Source organism: Pararge aegeria, chromosome 10 (genome assembly GCF_905163445.1).
Source record: "Pararge aegeria chromosome 10, ilParAegt1.1, whole genome shotgun sequence".
Taxonomy (NCBI): Eukaryota; Metazoa; Arthropoda; class Insecta; order Lepidoptera; family Nymphalidae; genus Pararge; species Pararge aegeria.
Genome location: NC_053189.1, coordinates 16,808,760 through 16,826,976, shown reverse-complemented (window position 1 = coordinate 16,826,976; position 18,217 = coordinate 16,808,760). Strand labels below are relative to the sequence as shown.

General features: G+C 36.0%; 1 protein-coding gene across 1 annotated transcript in view; it reads left to right on the top strand.

The window, feature by feature from the left end:
- LOC120626706 (mothers against decapentaplegic homolog 6) overlaps positions 1 to 18,211 on the top strand; it is a 50,128-nt gene extending 31,917 nt beyond the window's left edge. The window contains exons 3-5 of the mRNA XM_039894337.1: positions 5,988 to 6,068; positions 9,976 to 10,160; positions 13,152 to 18,211. Coding sequence (XP_039750271.1) covers positions 5,988 to 6,068; positions 9,976 to 10,160; positions 13,152 to 13,496 — 611 coding nt within the window. The 3' untranslated portion in view covers positions 13,497 to 18,211. The remainder of the gene's footprint in view (positions 1 to 5,987; positions 6,069 to 9,975; positions 10,161 to 13,151) is intronic.
- Positions 18,212 to 18,217: the final 6 nt, after the last annotated feature.

Below are 18,217 nucleotides of genomic sequence, written 5' to 3'. Positions count from 1 at the left end.
CTCCAGTACGGGTTATAAATAACGAAAGGATAGGATAAGAGTTATAGAAAGCCTACCCGAAAGTTTTATAACTTGTATTGGAGGTTTTCTCTATTTTATATCATCTGCATAACCTTTTTTTTTTTTTTTTTATTAATCGAGGAGGAATCCCTTCGGACTTCTGCCAAATGGCTGGGCATGTCCGACTTGGACGCACTAAAACAACCCAATCTGCCAGTTCTGCACGGAACCGCTGGGAATTGCTTCATGCCGACCTTCTTTAAGCGTTTTCTCTCTTTTCCTTCTCATCTCTTTCCTCTCTCCTCACCATGATGCTTCTTAGCATTTTTGTGCATATTTTTGTGCCGTTCCTCTTCACTGGAGAGCATGCGCGCTATCTCACCTGCATACCCTGTGCATATCCTCTATGCACGCCACTGATGATGCTAAGATGGTAATCTTTCACTGAATCAACAGACATACTTGACGTTTCACAAGTGCTTATATTACTCCCAATTAAAATAAACGAAACTTGAATTTGAATCCTCTCTTACCAGCAGGTGAGATTGCACTCCAGGGTTAAGTAGCAGAGAATTAAAAAAAAATCCATATACACATACATACTTAGATTCAAAAGAATACTCTGTTAATATTTTCAACTTTTGTAGCTTTAATACAAAGCTTTCTTTTTATTATTTATTTGCACACAAATAATAATACAGAAGAAGAATAAAAAAAAAGCACAGACAGAAGAAGTATACAAAAGGCGGCCTTATCGCTTTGTAGCGATCTATTCCAGGCAAATTTAGGATAAAGAAAACAAAAGGCTAACCTACTGCAGGTTGTAGTTAATTAATAAAAAGTTAGGTATACAATTTTAGATTTAATTTGCAAACTTTCAAATAAAAAATATCAAATAGGTTATGGAATAGGATCGTTAAAAAAAGAAAACTTTACGTTGAGGCGTACTCCGCCTTTTAGAAGTTGAAAACAGTATGAATTCGTTTACCTGATTGAAAATACATATTTATACACATGGGATTTCCCTTAAATAATATGTGCGCTTTTCAAATTAAAATTCAAAATTCATTTATTTTAAGCAGGCCTTATTAATATAAGCACTTTTGAAACGTCAAGTCTGTTTGTTTGTAGTGACTCTACCACCGGTCCGAAAGGCAGATTCTACCGAGAAGAAGCCGGCGAGAAACTCAGCAGTTGCTCTTTTCGAACATCAACGATTTACATTTTACATTTTCCCACAATAGCTTTGTATTTTACAATGAAAACTAAATAGTTTTCAACGTATCATAATAATTATGTTGTAGGAAACGCGCACACAAACATAAACATTGCTTACACGTGGAATCTTTGTTTAAACTTTCATGTAATAACAATTTATGTGCGTACCTACTTACGTGTACTTATTATACACATATATCTGGCGTTACCTGTGCTGAGAACTATGGAATAGCAAGTTGGGACCGAAACTCAAACCTTTTTCTGGCTTGTGCCTTGGTGCCATTCCAGGGGAAATTTCACTCCAATGTTCATCGGACAAAAATGTATAAAAATACAGTTTTGGCTTCAATTTTTTTTTTAATTTTAAATTTTTGACGGCCGATTGGCGCAGTTTGCAGCGACCCTGCTTTCTGAGTCCAAGGCCGTGGGTTCGATTCCCACAACTGGAAAATGTTTGTGTGATGAGCATGAATGTTTTCAGTGTGTTTTCAGTGTGTGGGTGGTTATATTATAAGTATTTATGTATATTATTAATAAAAAAATATTCATCAGTCATCTTAGTACCCATAACACAAGCTACGCTTAAATTGGGGCTAGATGGCGATGTGTGTATTGTAGTAGTATATTTATTTATTTATTTATTTCGACTCTAGAGAGCCCTCTTAATTTTTTTTTCAAAACAGCCGCGGACGATCTGTCCTAAAAAAAATGACACTTGCCGCCCCTAGACCAGAAGCTGGGTACGCCCATGAGGATGTGGCCTGTCCATTGCTACTCTAGATTCAGAACTTATTGAGCTTAGCCGGTTTTCTACGGATCTCCTGATTTCTGGAGTGATCGCGTAAAGAATGAAACTTCGAGCATAGTTTTCTGCTTCGTACGCTGTTATCGCCCATCGTTAGCAACCATGTTTTAGAACTGTAAATCAGAATCGAAACTAGGTACTTTATCTTCTAGATTATAGTAATAGAGAAATAGATGTACTACAATATAAGGAAGAAAAGTTTAAAAGATTGCATAGTTAATTAACACTTTAAGTTAATAATAATAACAATTAATTAAAGATATTATATGCTAGCTCAAGCTTTGGAGATCATTCATATAAATAATTGTAATGCATGTCTGCGTGGTGTATTCACCAACATGGCGAAGGTATGCGCAACCGAGTAAAAAATACTTTAAGAATTTTTCCTCTCAGCGGTTTACGCCGTATGACATCTGTATGTAATTAAATATATTAATATGTGTACGCAGTCGGGAGGCCTTGATAAAGATCTCTAATATGCTAATATAGCTCTCATTATGCGGACATACAAGACACGCCTACAATAGTGTAGGTACTTGTGTACTTAATAATCTAAAAGCTTCAGACAAACTGTTAATGTTAACACCACTGGTAAAAATGGTTTCAAAATATAAAGCACTGATATAGCTTAATAGGCGCAAATTTTATGAACCGGAAATAAAAATAAACAAAATATGGGTAAAAGTTTAAAGCTTAAAAAAAACTAAAAGTCAAATTAGCGAAAAAATAACGGTTAAATCAGAATTCACATCTCGTACTCGTACGTCTATTTTTAATGGCTGCCGCTGGTTCGGAAGGCTTGCACCGAGAGAAGCCGGCAAGAAACTTGGCAGTTGTACTGCTATATTTTGTACTGACTTCTAGAAAGCATATTTTAGTTCGACATAGGTATAAATCATTTAAAAAAAAACGAAATAAAGACTGGATTATTGCTATTCGATATCTATTTTTATCGACATCGTCGCGCGTCGCAACTTAACATGATAGACAAAAAAAAGACGTTACGCATTGAATCAAAACACGTATTCGATTATAGCCTTTTTTGATTTCTGTATATGAGTAAAAATTCTTTAGGATACGGCCTCACTAGGAACAGTTCGCGACTTATATGTCTGCCAAAGTATGTCGAGACAAAGTCACGAAGACAGAGTTCTGCCTCATGGCAGAATATGCGTTTTTTCTTTTAACAAATTGGGCTTATTTTAAAACTTCACAGACTTATTATTTTTTCTTGTTTTTTTTTACACTTATACACAAAACCGCAAAATACGCTCTCTAGTGACTACACACATTTCGCTACAATTCCGGAACGTACTCGCAACACACAATAATTGCAGTGATGTACATTTTTTTGTTTGGAGGTTTTTATTTGTGTTTCCCCTTTTCTATTGTATATTGGTATACTATTGGTAATTAGTTATCTATTGCTAATATTATATAGTGATAGTTTTTACAGAGTTTTAAGATAACTAAGCCTGGTAAATGGCAATGTAGCAACATCTAAGACTAAGGTCTAGGCTGTATATCCTTTAACCCTCTCTCTTATTATAGAAACTCCCTAAACTATTTCTCTTCAGTTAGTCTCTAATGATTGAGGATCGTGGTCACACACATACCTGCCGCAAGCACAGCTCCTGCTCGCTAGCCAATACCTCGCACACTGTCTTTTTTTTTGTTTTTAATATTGGCTCAGTCTTATGTTTTTGTTACCTTTTTGTTGTGTTGTTCTTTTTTATTAATGTAATTGACTTTTAGCCTTTCAAATTGATCATAATAATAAATAAATATCGAGCACCATTCCACCACTTCCATTTATGGTGATTCAAAGCAGACAGTCGCAAAAATACGCGCAGTCAGACGGGGCCCTTAGCCGTCGAGAAGAAATCGGCAAACCTAGGGGGTCTCAGATTTCGTCTCCCATACACAGCCTCACCTCCGCAGGTGTCCAGCTGATGTCATCGCGGACTAGTAATACTGGTTACCGATACTTTATAATTTATAACCTAATTTTTTTCGAGCCAATTTATAAACCCGCTCGGTTGTCACGTCTTGATGTTTGTTCTCGATGTTTTTAACCCCCGACGCAAAAACGAAGGGGTGTTATTAGTTTGATGTGTCTATGTTGTGTCTTTGTCTGTGGCATCGTAGCTCCTGCACGGATGAACCGATTTTGATTAGATTTTTTATGTTGAAAAGGTGAATTAGACTGTGTTTTTAGCTGTCTGATGAAAAGCGGTCCAAGATGGCCGCCGCTACAAAATTAAGGATTTTTTTTTTCATAACTCCAGTATTGAGTATAAGTTTACAGTGTTGGAGGTGTTCCAATTTTAAATTTAATCTCAACCCTTTGAAGTAAACTACAACAATTTAAACGCTTACTTAACAATTGCTTGTTAGTAGAGCTTTTTTTGTGATTGAGCTCGTCCGAGGAAGTACTACGCCATGCTTATTTCTGCCGCCAATCAGCATTTCTGTGTTCCGGGGACCGGTCTGAAGGGCGTGGTTTCCGGTGTAAATACATACACAGGTTCAGTGGGACACGTGTATGTAGCATGTATTACTCGTATGCTCTGCGAAGTGTTGCTCGGTCTATAGGCGATCGTTTTCCATTTTTCCACGTTCGATTGGCGCAGTGGGCAGCGACACTGCTTCCTGAGTCCAATTCCGCGGGTTCGATTCCCACAACTGGACAATGTTTGTGTGATGAACATGAATGTTTTTCAGTGACTGGGTGTTTATCTATATGTTAAAAGTATTTTTGTGTATTATATTCATAAAAAATATTATCAGTTATCTTAGTACCCATAACAAGCTACGCTCACTTTTTGGCTAGATGGCGGATGTGTGCATAAGTCGTAGTATTTTTATATATTATTTTTTTTTAAATTACCATCTGCTTGCTCTGTCAATCTACTACAAAAAAAACCAAGGGAATATATGATTTTCATCATGAATAAAAAATACTAAAGTTACGGCGCGTTACGTAGACATCACATTTGAGTTCGTGAAACGTTTTTTTCTTTAAGAATCACCTAAATAACTATGCATTCTATTAAGGCAATTCCTAGGTTTAGGGAAAACGGGTATTAGTTTGCATTTTCCACTCACCAGCTGTTGCCCGCGGCTTCGTACACGTTTTCTTGGGTTTTTATGAATCCTGCGGAAACTACATTTTCCAGGGTAAAATCTATATCCATACCAAAATTCAGTCGAGCTTTTAGGTTTTGCGTGAAAGAGTAACAAACATCCATCCATCCATCCATCCATCGATATAAACTAATATTAGTTGAAAGTAGGATTTGCAATCGTCGTAAGTTTTTCGCAAAGACTCGTCTTCCAATTATCCTACGACATAAATATATATACCTTACATTAAAAATTCCAGTCGAGCTCGATTTACCAGCCCGTACCTACTTACGTATTATGTAATGTTTGTTTCTAGAACTTTACTAGAATTTAGTAGACGAAGGTTTTTTCCGAGTAAGTTAATTAAGTATTTACTTGTTCTATAAGGTGAAGCGGTGATAGCCCAGTGAGTAGGACTTCGACTTTACTATCGGGGGGCCTAGTTCGAATCCTAGCGTTCACATCCATTTTTTCTAAGTAATATACTACGATATTGATGATAAGGGCAACTATTGAGTTTTTACCGCTTTCCGAGCATAGAATAAATAAGATACAGAACCCTCATTTAGCTGTAATAGCATGAATGAATGAATGAATGAATGAATACACTTTTATTGTACACCACAGAGAAAATTTACAGAGATACAAATACAACAGAACTATAAGGTAGAAAGAACGTGAAGTGAATTGTGTCCAAAAACAGTGAAAACACCCCGTAGAATCTGCCTTCCGAACCGGTGGTAGACATATTTGACTATTCAAAAGAGCTTTAAGAATTTTAAATTACAATTTAGAATTTTTTGAATTCATGTTCTGACCGTCTGTTTTTGTATTCCAGAACACGGCGAGAACACACAAGACGCGAGGAGGACGAACCATGAGCGGCTTGCTACGGGTTCCCTCGCTACTGATGGCGAAGGTATTAATACATTTCTACTCATTTATAACCTATAGCAGAGTCTGCTGGACTAAATTTTTCTCCACACTGGGCATACAGGTGGGTGATCGCAGTGGATATTAGTAGTAGCACAGAGAACGCTGCTGCCTTTGTTACGTTATACAACGTGTAACCGAATTACGAAATACCGTTGAAGGGCACCCACATAAGAATATTTGAGAAGAAATTACCTTTTTTTTTACTAACTAAAAACTACCACGGCATGTCCCTCGCTAAGGAGGAGGGGATCAGGACAGCTTGCCCCCCCCCCCCCCCCCCCCCCCCCCCGAGACAGTAGGGAGACTTATATAGTAACGGGTAGCTAGCCCAATAACTAGAAGAAATTACCATGTAAAAATATATACCAAAATTAGCATATTTATATCTCCATACAAACTAATTCAAATATTCTAAGTGTTTACTTATGACCACCCTATTGAAGATAAAAGGCTGAGACGTGTATGTTGTACATATCCTAGGAGACGCGTACCTAATAAAGTGACAGGAGGAGTCAATTGATTTTACTCTTGCATGGACTGTATATGATTTATTTCAGTGAAAATTATGTCCAATTCTCAAAAACTTAGCAATTCGATTTCACAGATAAGTAAATGATGTACCCCTGAAGCCTCTGAAGTGTTATTAACACGTTGTATACCCCTTTAAGCCTCGTATGATACTCGCGGAAAAAGGGGTGGGGACAATCTGATCTGATCTGCAGTCAGAAATGAGATTCATCAACGTACTGATATCCCACTTCTGAGCATATTGGTAGAGGGCTTTAGATCTTAGACCCACCATGCTGCCTTGCTCTTTTCATTGTGATGAATATTGATATTGGTTTTTCAATTGAAAAACAATTTTATCATTGACAAGATAAATGGATTGTGTGGAATTTTTTTCACCTTATCAACGCAGATCTTCTTTACTCTATAGGTATTTTTGCAGTAATCGAAACCAATCCCAAATAGGCATTTTTTTTTGTCAAAAAACACCGAACACTGCACAAATTCTCCGACCCAATAATCCAATCGTTTATTAATAATTAAAAATGTCTTTATAGATATCAAAAAATTAACAAAGTTACCTCTAACGAAAGTGAAATGAATAATACTTTAATGTAGACATTACTAAGTATTTCGGTTTTATTTTTTTCCTTTTAATGATTTAATCTGATATAGGAGATATGTGAAGGTAACTATGTGACACTTGAATAAAAATATAAAATTGTATTTATTATGCACTCGACGACTCTTCTTTTTGGCGAATTGTTTAAAACAAACAGTTGCAAATTACAACGTTGCATACTGAAATCGAATCCATAAAAATAAATTTTCTCCTGTAAAATTTATATGAATATGAATTACTATATCATGTTATATATTGGTAAAGATTGCAAAATAAATTCCTATCGTTGTGGGTGGTAGGTACCATCGCGCCGTGTCCACACTCCACGTGCTGGTGGTATAACCTTGACGATCGATCGCCGGCCCGCCTACCTGGCGCCGTATTACACCCGACCTACCATTTTACGTGGGGCTCGGCAGACACTCTGATGGTATTCTTTCTAGAACTTTATCTAGTGACAATATTAAAACTGACGAATGAATGAAAGAACACCATTGCACACCACAGAAAAAAAAAACTGAAAATGAGGATACATAGAGCAGTGGTCTTGTCACTCCATATCGATCTATTACTCGTAATATCAATCCCAATGAATCAATGAATGATTCAAGGAATGAGCAACTTTACTAAGATACGGGATTTCCTAGTTTAGGGGTCAGGATTCCAAAGATTTATAGTACTGAGTTTTTCTAATAAATATTTTCTATCTCTATTTATTTTATGTTATACCACAAAAAAAGAAAAAATAAGAATACTTAGAGCATTTTAGATGGAGGGTAAAAGCCCTGTTGGTGTGACAATGTTGATAAAAGAACTTAGGTTAATACCTACCTATGTTTTTCGTTGTGAGATCATCACAATTTTTCTCGCTTCGTTTTCTATAGTTAATTAATATTTAATGACAATCAAAAAGCAGGCGATCGGGTGTTATTAAGTACCGTATACATTATTGTGTTTAATATATATTTTAAAAGGGGCAAGCGAGTTTAATACTTAAATACATATACACATTTTTCTTGATGGCTAAAAATTTGAATAGGAATAGAATAGAAACGAATTTTAAGATAGGAAGTCTGCCAAATTCTATTGCAGAGACCTAGCGTTGCTAGTTTTTTAAACCTAAGTTCTAACAAATAAGGGCTGTTATAAGGTTGACACCATGAATGGCCTATCTATTTAGTCGGCCGATTGGCGCAATGGGCAGCGACCCTGCTATCTGAGTCCAAGGCCGTGGGTACGATTCCCACAACTGGAAAATGTTTGTGTGATGAACATGAATGTTTTTCAGTGTCTGGGTGTTTATATGCATATTATAAGTATTTATGTATGTTATTCATAAAAATATTCATCAGTCACCTTAGTACCCATAACACAAGCTACGCTTACTTTGGGGCTAGATGGCGATGTGTGTATTGTCGTAGTATATTTATTTATTTATTTATCTGTATCATTGTAGCTGATGCAGATGGAGAATATAACGGTAAAGGAAAACAACATAGGGCATGTCTGACAGTTATCCACAATGTTCCCAAAATCCTCCGAAACGGGCTAGCATAGGCAGGAGACAAAATTTTTATCTCATGATTTCCCCTGACAAGGGATAAAATTACCACACATGCCGAAGCACGGCAATAGAGAATAGGAGGAGTACCCCCGTTTATTATTACACGTATATTATTTGGATATTATTTCCACCTGTGCGCCACTGCTCAGGAGTTGATACAGCTGCGCGAGAAGATAAAATTTTGTCCTTTTCTCTGGGGGAAAAAATTATCCTGTCCACGCTAATGACTGGAGACCTGTGCCATGTAGTGTCCTAGTAATGGGCTGTTAATGACCACTCTCGACGTACAGTAGGGTCAGAGGGTATACTATGTTAATGTAAAAGGTCCGCTATAAAAAATTCTGAGAAACGTTAAAATTTGGCTGATGTTGATGCCCGTCCGTCAGTGACGCGTCGCTGCGAGCCAAATCCGCGCTCTGGAACAGTGATGTGATGTAACACGGCTGAATATATAAATTTGACGGTAAGCGTTGTGGTGTTAAGTAGGAGGTCGCGGTTTTGATCCCCGGCAGGGGGCAATTTCGCCATTTATAATTTCGTATTGATTTTCTCTGGTGTTATCTGGTGGGAGTTACTTCGGCCGTTAGTTACCGACAAAGATTTTTACAGTTTTAGAAACCGATTAGAGGGTTTAATATAACTTCCTTACCTCTAACAGGTTAGCCCGTTACCATCTTTGACGACCGAGTGGCGCAGTGGGCAGCGACCCTGCTTTCTGAGTCCAAGGCCGTGGGTTCGATTCCCACAACTGGAGAGTGTTTGTGTGATGAACATTAATGTTTTTCAGTGTCTGGGTGTTTATCTGTATATTATAAGTATTTATTCGTATTATATTCATCAGCTATCTCAGTACCCATAACACAAGCTACGCCTACTTTGGGGCTAGATGGCGATGTGTGTATTGTCGTAGTATATTTATTATTATTTATTTATCTTAGATTATCTGTGGGATGTTGAAAAGCTGTTCATTATAATGTAACCATCCCAGATCAGTTCCAAGCGACAAAAAGAGTACTTTCTATAAAAATAGAGTCAATATCGTTTACATACAAAATGATTAAGAAGTCTTAAGTTTAAGTTTGAATTTCGGAGTTTCGGAACATTTTCGGTCTAATAAACCTTTGCCAGGTAAACTAAGTCGTGGTAGGTATAAAGTGAGGTAGAGATGTAACTGAAAACCGTTCTCATTTGTTACAGAGCGTCAAAGCTGGGAAACAGAGTGGTGCAGACTGGCGTACTGGGAGCTGACCCAACGCGTTGGTCGCCAGTTCAGCGTGCGCGTGCGCGCGGTGGACGTGTTCGGGGGAGGGGGTGGTACGTGCGCTGGCAGGCACGGACTGTGCGTCGATGCGCTCGACACCAAGGAACCGCAAGTTGAACAGGTGAGAACCTCGAATTGAATACCTAATAAGCCTTAATTACAGGCAGATGAGGCTTAACATCTACCTACGCGTCCGGTTTTTCGCAGAGCAATTTGTAGGTCGTTTTCTATGCATGCCATAAATGCTATGCATGCAACGTGTTGCTCTGCTTATAGGCAACGGTTCTCGCTTATCAGGTGGGCCATCTGCTTGATAAAAAGTGCCAACATCACTAATAAGTTCTAAGAAGATTTGTATACTCATTGGGAGTAGCGGCGCGCAAGACAAGCCGATTCTGTCTACCACAGGCGTTGCAGGCAAATGGGGAATTCCGCATTCCTTAAATGGACTCACTATGTAACCATTACAGATATGGTGCTAGTGAACCTAACTTACTCTTAAATCAATCAACGAATCAGTCAGTCAGTTTGTCAAGCAATCAATCAAAACCTGTTTGCGCCTACCCTGTCACCTCGCCACTTGTTCTTTATCCAAAGACTTGCCATTCCTAAATACTCTAGCGATACTCTCATGATGCCGTTTTGTAACGGCAGACCAGAATACAACTGTCTCCAATACTCGCCTTAAGAAGCGTCTAGGGGTCAAAAACTTAGAACTGGATCACTTCGACCACCAACGCATTACTACCCAAAATTTATTGTGATTGAAGATTATAGGTGAAAGCCTTTTTATCTTTAGCAAAGACATCGGATGCGATGGAGCCAAATAAAGAGCAATGTCGAAAAGACAAAGTTCCTGAGTATGGCCACGGCCATATGGCACTTCTGCGTACAAATATTATTGTAATTCCATCCACCAAATCGATAATATACGAGTACCGTTACATCGAGGAATGGCCGTCAGGCGCAAGACTGCCAAATTCGCGAATTCGCTGTACGTGCCTCGAATCGCATCAACTAGCCGCTGCCTACGTGAGTACCAACATGACGAATATATTTGCACTAAGTACAATCTCCATTATCTATCGGTCGCTTCGTAAAACGTTAAACGATGTTCCCTATATCAGAAGAATCTCTGTACGTCAATTACTTTTGCTAGCTGTTAGCCGTGACTTTGTCGGTAATTGTAGTTCTTCTACACATCATTATGGATTCATATCCCATAGTATATCTATGGGATATTCATATAGATAGAGCAAAGTTCTCTCCATTCAGTCCGATTATGGAGTTTTCTTTACATGACTATTCCTGGAATAAACATCATCATCAGCTTTTATATACCCACCGTTGTTCAAGGCGCCTTTCTTCTAAGCAACGCAAACATTTCTACTCACAGTATCTCTCTAAACGTCAACTATTTTTACTAGCAGTCGTTTGTCGGTAATTTTGTTTCTTCTACAGATCATTTTTGATTAAATCACAAGGTACTACGACAATAGTACTCTCTATCTATGTCTCTAAGCTTTAATTTGACATGTACTCCACTAATAAACAGTAACTATTGCTGGACGCGTAGAGTTCGCATCCAGTCGATTCCTGCCACTTTCAGGAAATCGTCGCTTCTAACATTCAGTTTGGTCTCAACTCGTGAACCTTTCGACACCAACGTCCGTCAGTCTGACAAACGTGACCAGCTCAGTATCACTTCAGAGCGAGCGAGCGAGTTATACGAGCTGATTCAGCTACTTTGGTTCTTCGGCGAATTACTTTTAATTGCTATCGCTATTACGCTGAGCGTCTTCAAGTTTATAGATTAACTTCGATGTCCATGTCTCGGCACTGAATGTGCTATTAAACTAACCGCGAGATTAATTTTCAATAAGTATTATGTATTTTGCAGAATGAACACGCAAAAATAAACCGTATGTTATGAATGATCGATGACTAAACGCTCGATATAATATCAGACGTCGGACTTTTACCACATATTATGTACTGGCTATTGCCCGCGCTCTCCGTCCGCGTTTGATGCGGTTTTTTTACAAATCCAGTTAGAAAAGTTTGTTCTCCTGCGATAAAAAAAAACCATGTTACTCTCCGTCCTTTCAATTCTATGCCAAAAAACAAGTAGACTGGTTGTTTATTTAGGTCGCGAAGGAACTACAAACATAAAAACAAACAAACTTTCGCATTTATAATATTAATAAGGATTTTACAAAACGCATAGGCCAAAATAAAACAAGAAGTCATGTCTGGTCGAAGTCTTATTAAATGATCTATATATCGAGTTGGACTTTCACCACATATTATGTATTTTGCGGAATGTACAAGCGAAAATACACCAAGCGCAGTTGTGCGGTAGGTACCACGGAACATTGTGCGTTGCATCTACTAGTATTTAAATTGATTTAGCGGCGAGCATACGGCAATCGGCGTGTGATAACCCCGCCGATAACTTCAGATACCCACTACATACCTACACGAGCCGTACGCTAATAATTTACTAATAGATCGCCGTATTCCTTGAGGTCTTATAAATGTACGTACAAATTCTGATAAGTTAAATTTTCTTATACGTACTTTCATCCACTGTTTTTCCGAAAACACCGCCACGTTAATTCAAGATTTTATGCATAACACATTGTTGTGTACGGTTGGCTGGCAGATATTTTTATTTTGCAATATGGTTGCCTTTTGGATCCTGCTTCTATTTTTATTTTTTTTCTTGTATAATTCTTTTACTTCATGTGGTGTACAAATAAAGAGTAATAATAATACCTTTTCACTACATATATAGCCTCTACCCATATACTGTAGCGTCGCTGTCGCTTTTGTATCGCTTCTCATCGATATCATACAACTGTCCACTGCTGGACTAAACATCTACAAACCAGAGGGTTTGCATATAATCTTCTCGCTGGAGAGACGGGTTAGTAGCATAGGACGCTACAGCTCGTTCTCCAATATATTCCGTTAGTCGCCTCGTACGAAACCCGCGGCAAGAGGAGGGGTGGTGACAACTGTATTCTAGTCTGCTATTAACACACGTTATTCCGTCTTTATATTATGCTATAGCGGATCATAATAATTGATTTTGTCTGTATCGTTTCAGGTGCGAAAAACACGAGCGAAAATCGGCTTAGGTGTCACCCTGTCCCTCGAATCGGACGGAGTTTGGCTCTACAATCGGAGTCAAGAACCCGTGTTTGTCAGCTCGCCAGCTTTGGATGCAGCTGCAGCGAAGGCCCTCTTAGTATGGAGGGTGGCTCCGGGGCACTGCCTGTGCATCTTCGACCCTTCGTCTCCCCCCCCAGCTGTGTCCCTGCCCCATGTGGGTCCAGTGGACCCTAGATCTGTGAGGATATCGTTCGCGAAAGGCTGGGGGCCTAAGTACTCGAGACGGGACGTCACAGCTTGCCCCTGTTGGCTCGAAGTTCTGCTAGCACCTCCCAGCTGACGCTAAGACTATGTATTTATACATAAACAAATATAAAAACAGTGCGGGCTTGTGATAAAGTGGAATAATGGTGAAAACGGACCAAAGTGAAAACTTTTTATTTGTTAATTAATGGACTCCGAGTTAACTGATAGACATTTTTTTTTACAAATAGTGACACGGAAAATGTCTAAAAAGAGTTAGTCCAAATTGCGAAATATTATCGCTCAACTTTTTTTAAAATAGAATATTAGTTAAACTATAGGCTGTATGGCAATAAATCTTTGCCTCACCTGAAGGGGACAAAACAAAAACAAAAATCTACTTATAAAGTGTGATTAACGAGTTATAGGTATTTATATCGTAAATCTCACTTTATAAGTGATTGAAAAATTCGAGACTAAATAAGCGCCAAGCGTTATTTTTATTTTTCTGTAGCGATACAAAAAAGAATTGCACGGTAATATTTCACAGTGCGTGCTAACTCTTAGGGGTTTTTTTAACGTTGGCATTTTGTGGGCGTTTTTCGTGTCACTAATTGCAGTGTGTAATAGCCACAGTTGTCAAAAGTGGTTGTTTATGTTTATTGTCTTTGTTATAGAAAATCTCGTGAAAAGGTTTGTTGTCACTGCTGTGGTTCTTGAACTTATTTTTTTTTAAAGGCCTTGAAGAACTTGAATCCATTTAGTAAATGTAACATATAAGTTTTCATGAAACACATGTAATCAAATCAAAATAAAAGTTTCTTATCTGTGAAACGTTCTGTGATTCAAAATACTTGTTGAAATTATGCAATAAGAAAATATGCAACTAAAAGTAATATTTTTTTTAATAAATTAAAAATCCACAGTGGAGACATACGTACCATCGGTAGCATAACGACTAACTGTTATCAAATCATTAGACCAAACCTGTACAATCGGTTATATTTATTTTTAATTAAAAAAAAAAACAATAATTGTTGATGTAAATATTATAAATTGGAAATTTATTTATGTATATTAAAATAATGTCTTTATTAACGTGAATTATTGTGATTAGAGAATTAAAATAAGATTATCTACAAAGAAAAAACTCAATCAAAACTGCTTTTGTTTCGAAAATACTCGCCCAGATTGGTTTACCCAATTTTGATGCAGAGTAGTGACTCTCTGATAATCAATTTTTCATTCGTATTTTTTTTATTCGCATATAAAATATTTACTTTGAACTGGAACATCCAAATTGTTACTTTCAGTGTAAATTTTTTGTAAGCATTTCATTACATTGTTAGGTAACGAAAATATCTTTTTTGGAAACAATTGAAAACAGAATTGTTATATTTTTTCATTTAAACTTTAGACACTAGAGTTTCACAAAAAATAAATGTATCTTTAAATTCCGTTTCATACACAAATTAATAAAGTTCACATTAGTAGAAAAATGTGAACAAATCGTCCCTGATGTACCATTACAATTAAAGTGTACAATTTTAAATGTAAAAAAAATATGTATAGAACTCTGCTTTAAGTTACGCGAGACTGTGTATATAAAAGTTTATATTATGTACTATAGATTTTTGTAATTAATTAATTTATAATTACTATAAAATATGCCTTACCTTAGCACGTAACTTATTTAAGACTAATGTTAAGTTTTAATTTTTTTGTACAAAAATTATTATACTCCGGTCGTTACACTTTTTTCTATTTGATAGATCAATTATAGATCTCGTAACACATCGCATTGTAATCGATATGATTCAGTAATCGAATATAGTATTTGTCTTCAGCTTCCTGTGACTGGCTTGATAACGTATGTACCAACCTAATGACTCCTATAACCAAAAGAGCTCCAGTCTTCCATTTAGTTGGCTTGTTCATCAGAGCTCTCCTTCAACTAAAACGTAAGCTTCGTGACGTGTTGATTTGTACCCATATTTATATTCAATGTAAATCCTACATCTCATACATGTTAGCGTAAATGTGTAATTTTTTTAAGTATGCAGGGCGAAGTGTCAAATTTTGACAACTACAAATTTGACATAATATTTACGTTACTTCAAAGTTAGTGAGGGTCTCTGTATGGTTTATTTTCTTGGTTCGCGTAAAGATTGCAGCTCATCGCCTGCTCAATCTATTTAGTTTTCGTAATATACTCATAAACTCAAGTGACATAATTGAGTCAAATAGAAAATAGTACAGTGAACGTAGTATATAATTTAAAGCAATTCGTAGCGAGGGGTCATTGACGCGTTGAAGGCTGTGCGTAAAGCATTTTAACCGGTTTCATTTAAAGGTGGTTATGGCTTAAGTCTTAAATTCAATGAGAGCAACACCGGGAATCGTAGATAGATTACCTAGTGTGTGTGTTTTTGTTTTAAAGATCTGCAATTTATTGGATGCGTATGAAAAATAGTGCAATCGACCTAAATTTGATATGATGATAGCGTTTAATATACAGAGTGTTCCGAAAAGGATTGTCCAAGCGAAAATATGTAAATAGGAACATTTTAATAAAAGGACATTTATTTGCATATAGTTTTGACAAACATCAATGACCAGTGATAATGAGATTTTCTCTTTAGAGAATTCCATTTTTAATCCGAGCAAAAATATTTTTTATCTACCAAAAAGTGGTGCAATAGTAATAAGGTAATCAACAAAAGAAAAAAAACTATACGATTTTTTTGCATCGGCCCACCCTTTTCCGGCCACACTGTAATAAACACGTTGTAAAACATTGTGCCTTGCGTTGTATTCAAATAATATTATATGAATATAATCCAAAATAGGGTATATCAGTCAATTTCACTGAACTATACGAGTAAGGAATATACTATTATTATATTATACAAATTACGTTTTTATTATTAAAGCTCGAATTTAAGAGTGTATAGCTTCGACAAAGTGGGAAGAGTTGACAATATGATTTACAATCTAGTCTCTAAATCAATCTTGCTTTGTCCTTTGGGTGTTTTGGTGAACATAGGCCAGTCTGTGAGTTTATTGTATAAATCAAGTATACATTTTAAATGTAATTATAATTTTCAAATAATCAAATATTTTATTATACCAACTTCAAGTACATCAAAAATTTTATTTCATTTTCACATTGAAAAGTTAAATTCAATTTTATCTAAACTTATGCCTTAAAATCCTGATCAAGTATTTAAAAACAATGTTAATAAAATCATTATACATTTAACTTTCAAAGGAGTTACCAATATTTATTTTTGTGACCTTAAAGACTGCTGGATTTTTGACACTGAATCAACATTATTAATTTTTTGTTTAATATACTTTTGAGGATTTTAGGACAGTTTAGATAAAGTAGGTAGTATGTGAAACTGATAATAATTTTTTGTTTGTTTTTCTATATTATTAATTTTCAAAATGACCTATTGTTTCTTGGTACTACAGTGATTTTACGGATTCTAGACTTCTCGTTGTTTTATCCAAATAAAACAAAACAGACCTCAACAAGATAAAACCTCCATCATTATACATCAGTTTCATAAACTATACCATTTTAGTTCATTTTTAATTGTTTCTGTTGTAATGAATTTTATAATGAAATCGCTTTTAAGGCGTTCCTGTGAAAGTCATCCTGTCATTGCAATCGTCACTAGAGTGGTCAAGAAATTTCCAGTTATAACAATGATAAATAATGAAAAAAATAAAATAATGTGTGTCACAAATAATAACTACGTTATAGTAACATTTTTGTATTACAACACCTAAAACTTTTAAAATTTCTAAAAAATATAACATTGGAATGAACATAAATTAAATTGCTTGAAACCTTAAGAATTTACAAAGTATAATTGGGAATTTCTGTACAAGAGTGCCAATTCTGCTGTAAGTAAACTAAACCAAACTTCAATTACAGGTGTGAAAATAGTAGTGTCCTAATTTACTCTCATAATTTTTTCCTAACGCACTAAAAGAAGTATAACTTCAATAATTTAAAACATTTTGATGATTTTGAAATGTGTTAACACTCTCTGAGTACAGATTAAGATGAGGTCTGTGATACAATAGGAAAAGGATAGTAGTACTTATAGACATTTTTGGCACTCAAGGTGAAATCTGTGAGCTTTATAATATGTGCACATTTGCCTCACCCCGCATAATCCGTCACAGATGTTAATTAATTAATTAAGTAACACAGAAGTACATAATTTATTTATCGTAACGCAAATCGCTATTTAGTCATTACGTTAGACTGAAGTAGCGCCTTAATTGAAAATTGTGATATATTTTAACAACGTATGTAAATTACTAATATACAATTTTATATAAAAATACCACCTAATTTTGTCTTTATGGAAAGGAAAAAAAATTATTTTTTCCTTGTCCATTTTAGTGACAAAAAATTAAGTTTTATTTTCTTACTACAAGCAGATTCGAATGCTTTAACTTACATTACATTTTATGTTTCATTTCTGTCAGTAATCTCCACGACTACCTATATATTTTAGGGGGAGGTATTCAATCAAATGAGACTGTACAACCTATGTTGGTTTTTTTAAGAAGTGTGGTGCACGACTAAAATGTTTCATACTAAAAGAAATAATTACCTAACGTTAAAATATTACGTACTACGTTGTTAAAGTGTGTCGCAAGCTAAACATAAATATTGTAAATAGCAACGATAGTCTCTGATTCGCCGATTTATTGTTAAGTTGTGAGTCTGACTGAGATGAATGAGATTAGGGTATGATAAATTATAATAAAGAAAAAGAATATTTTTAATTCACT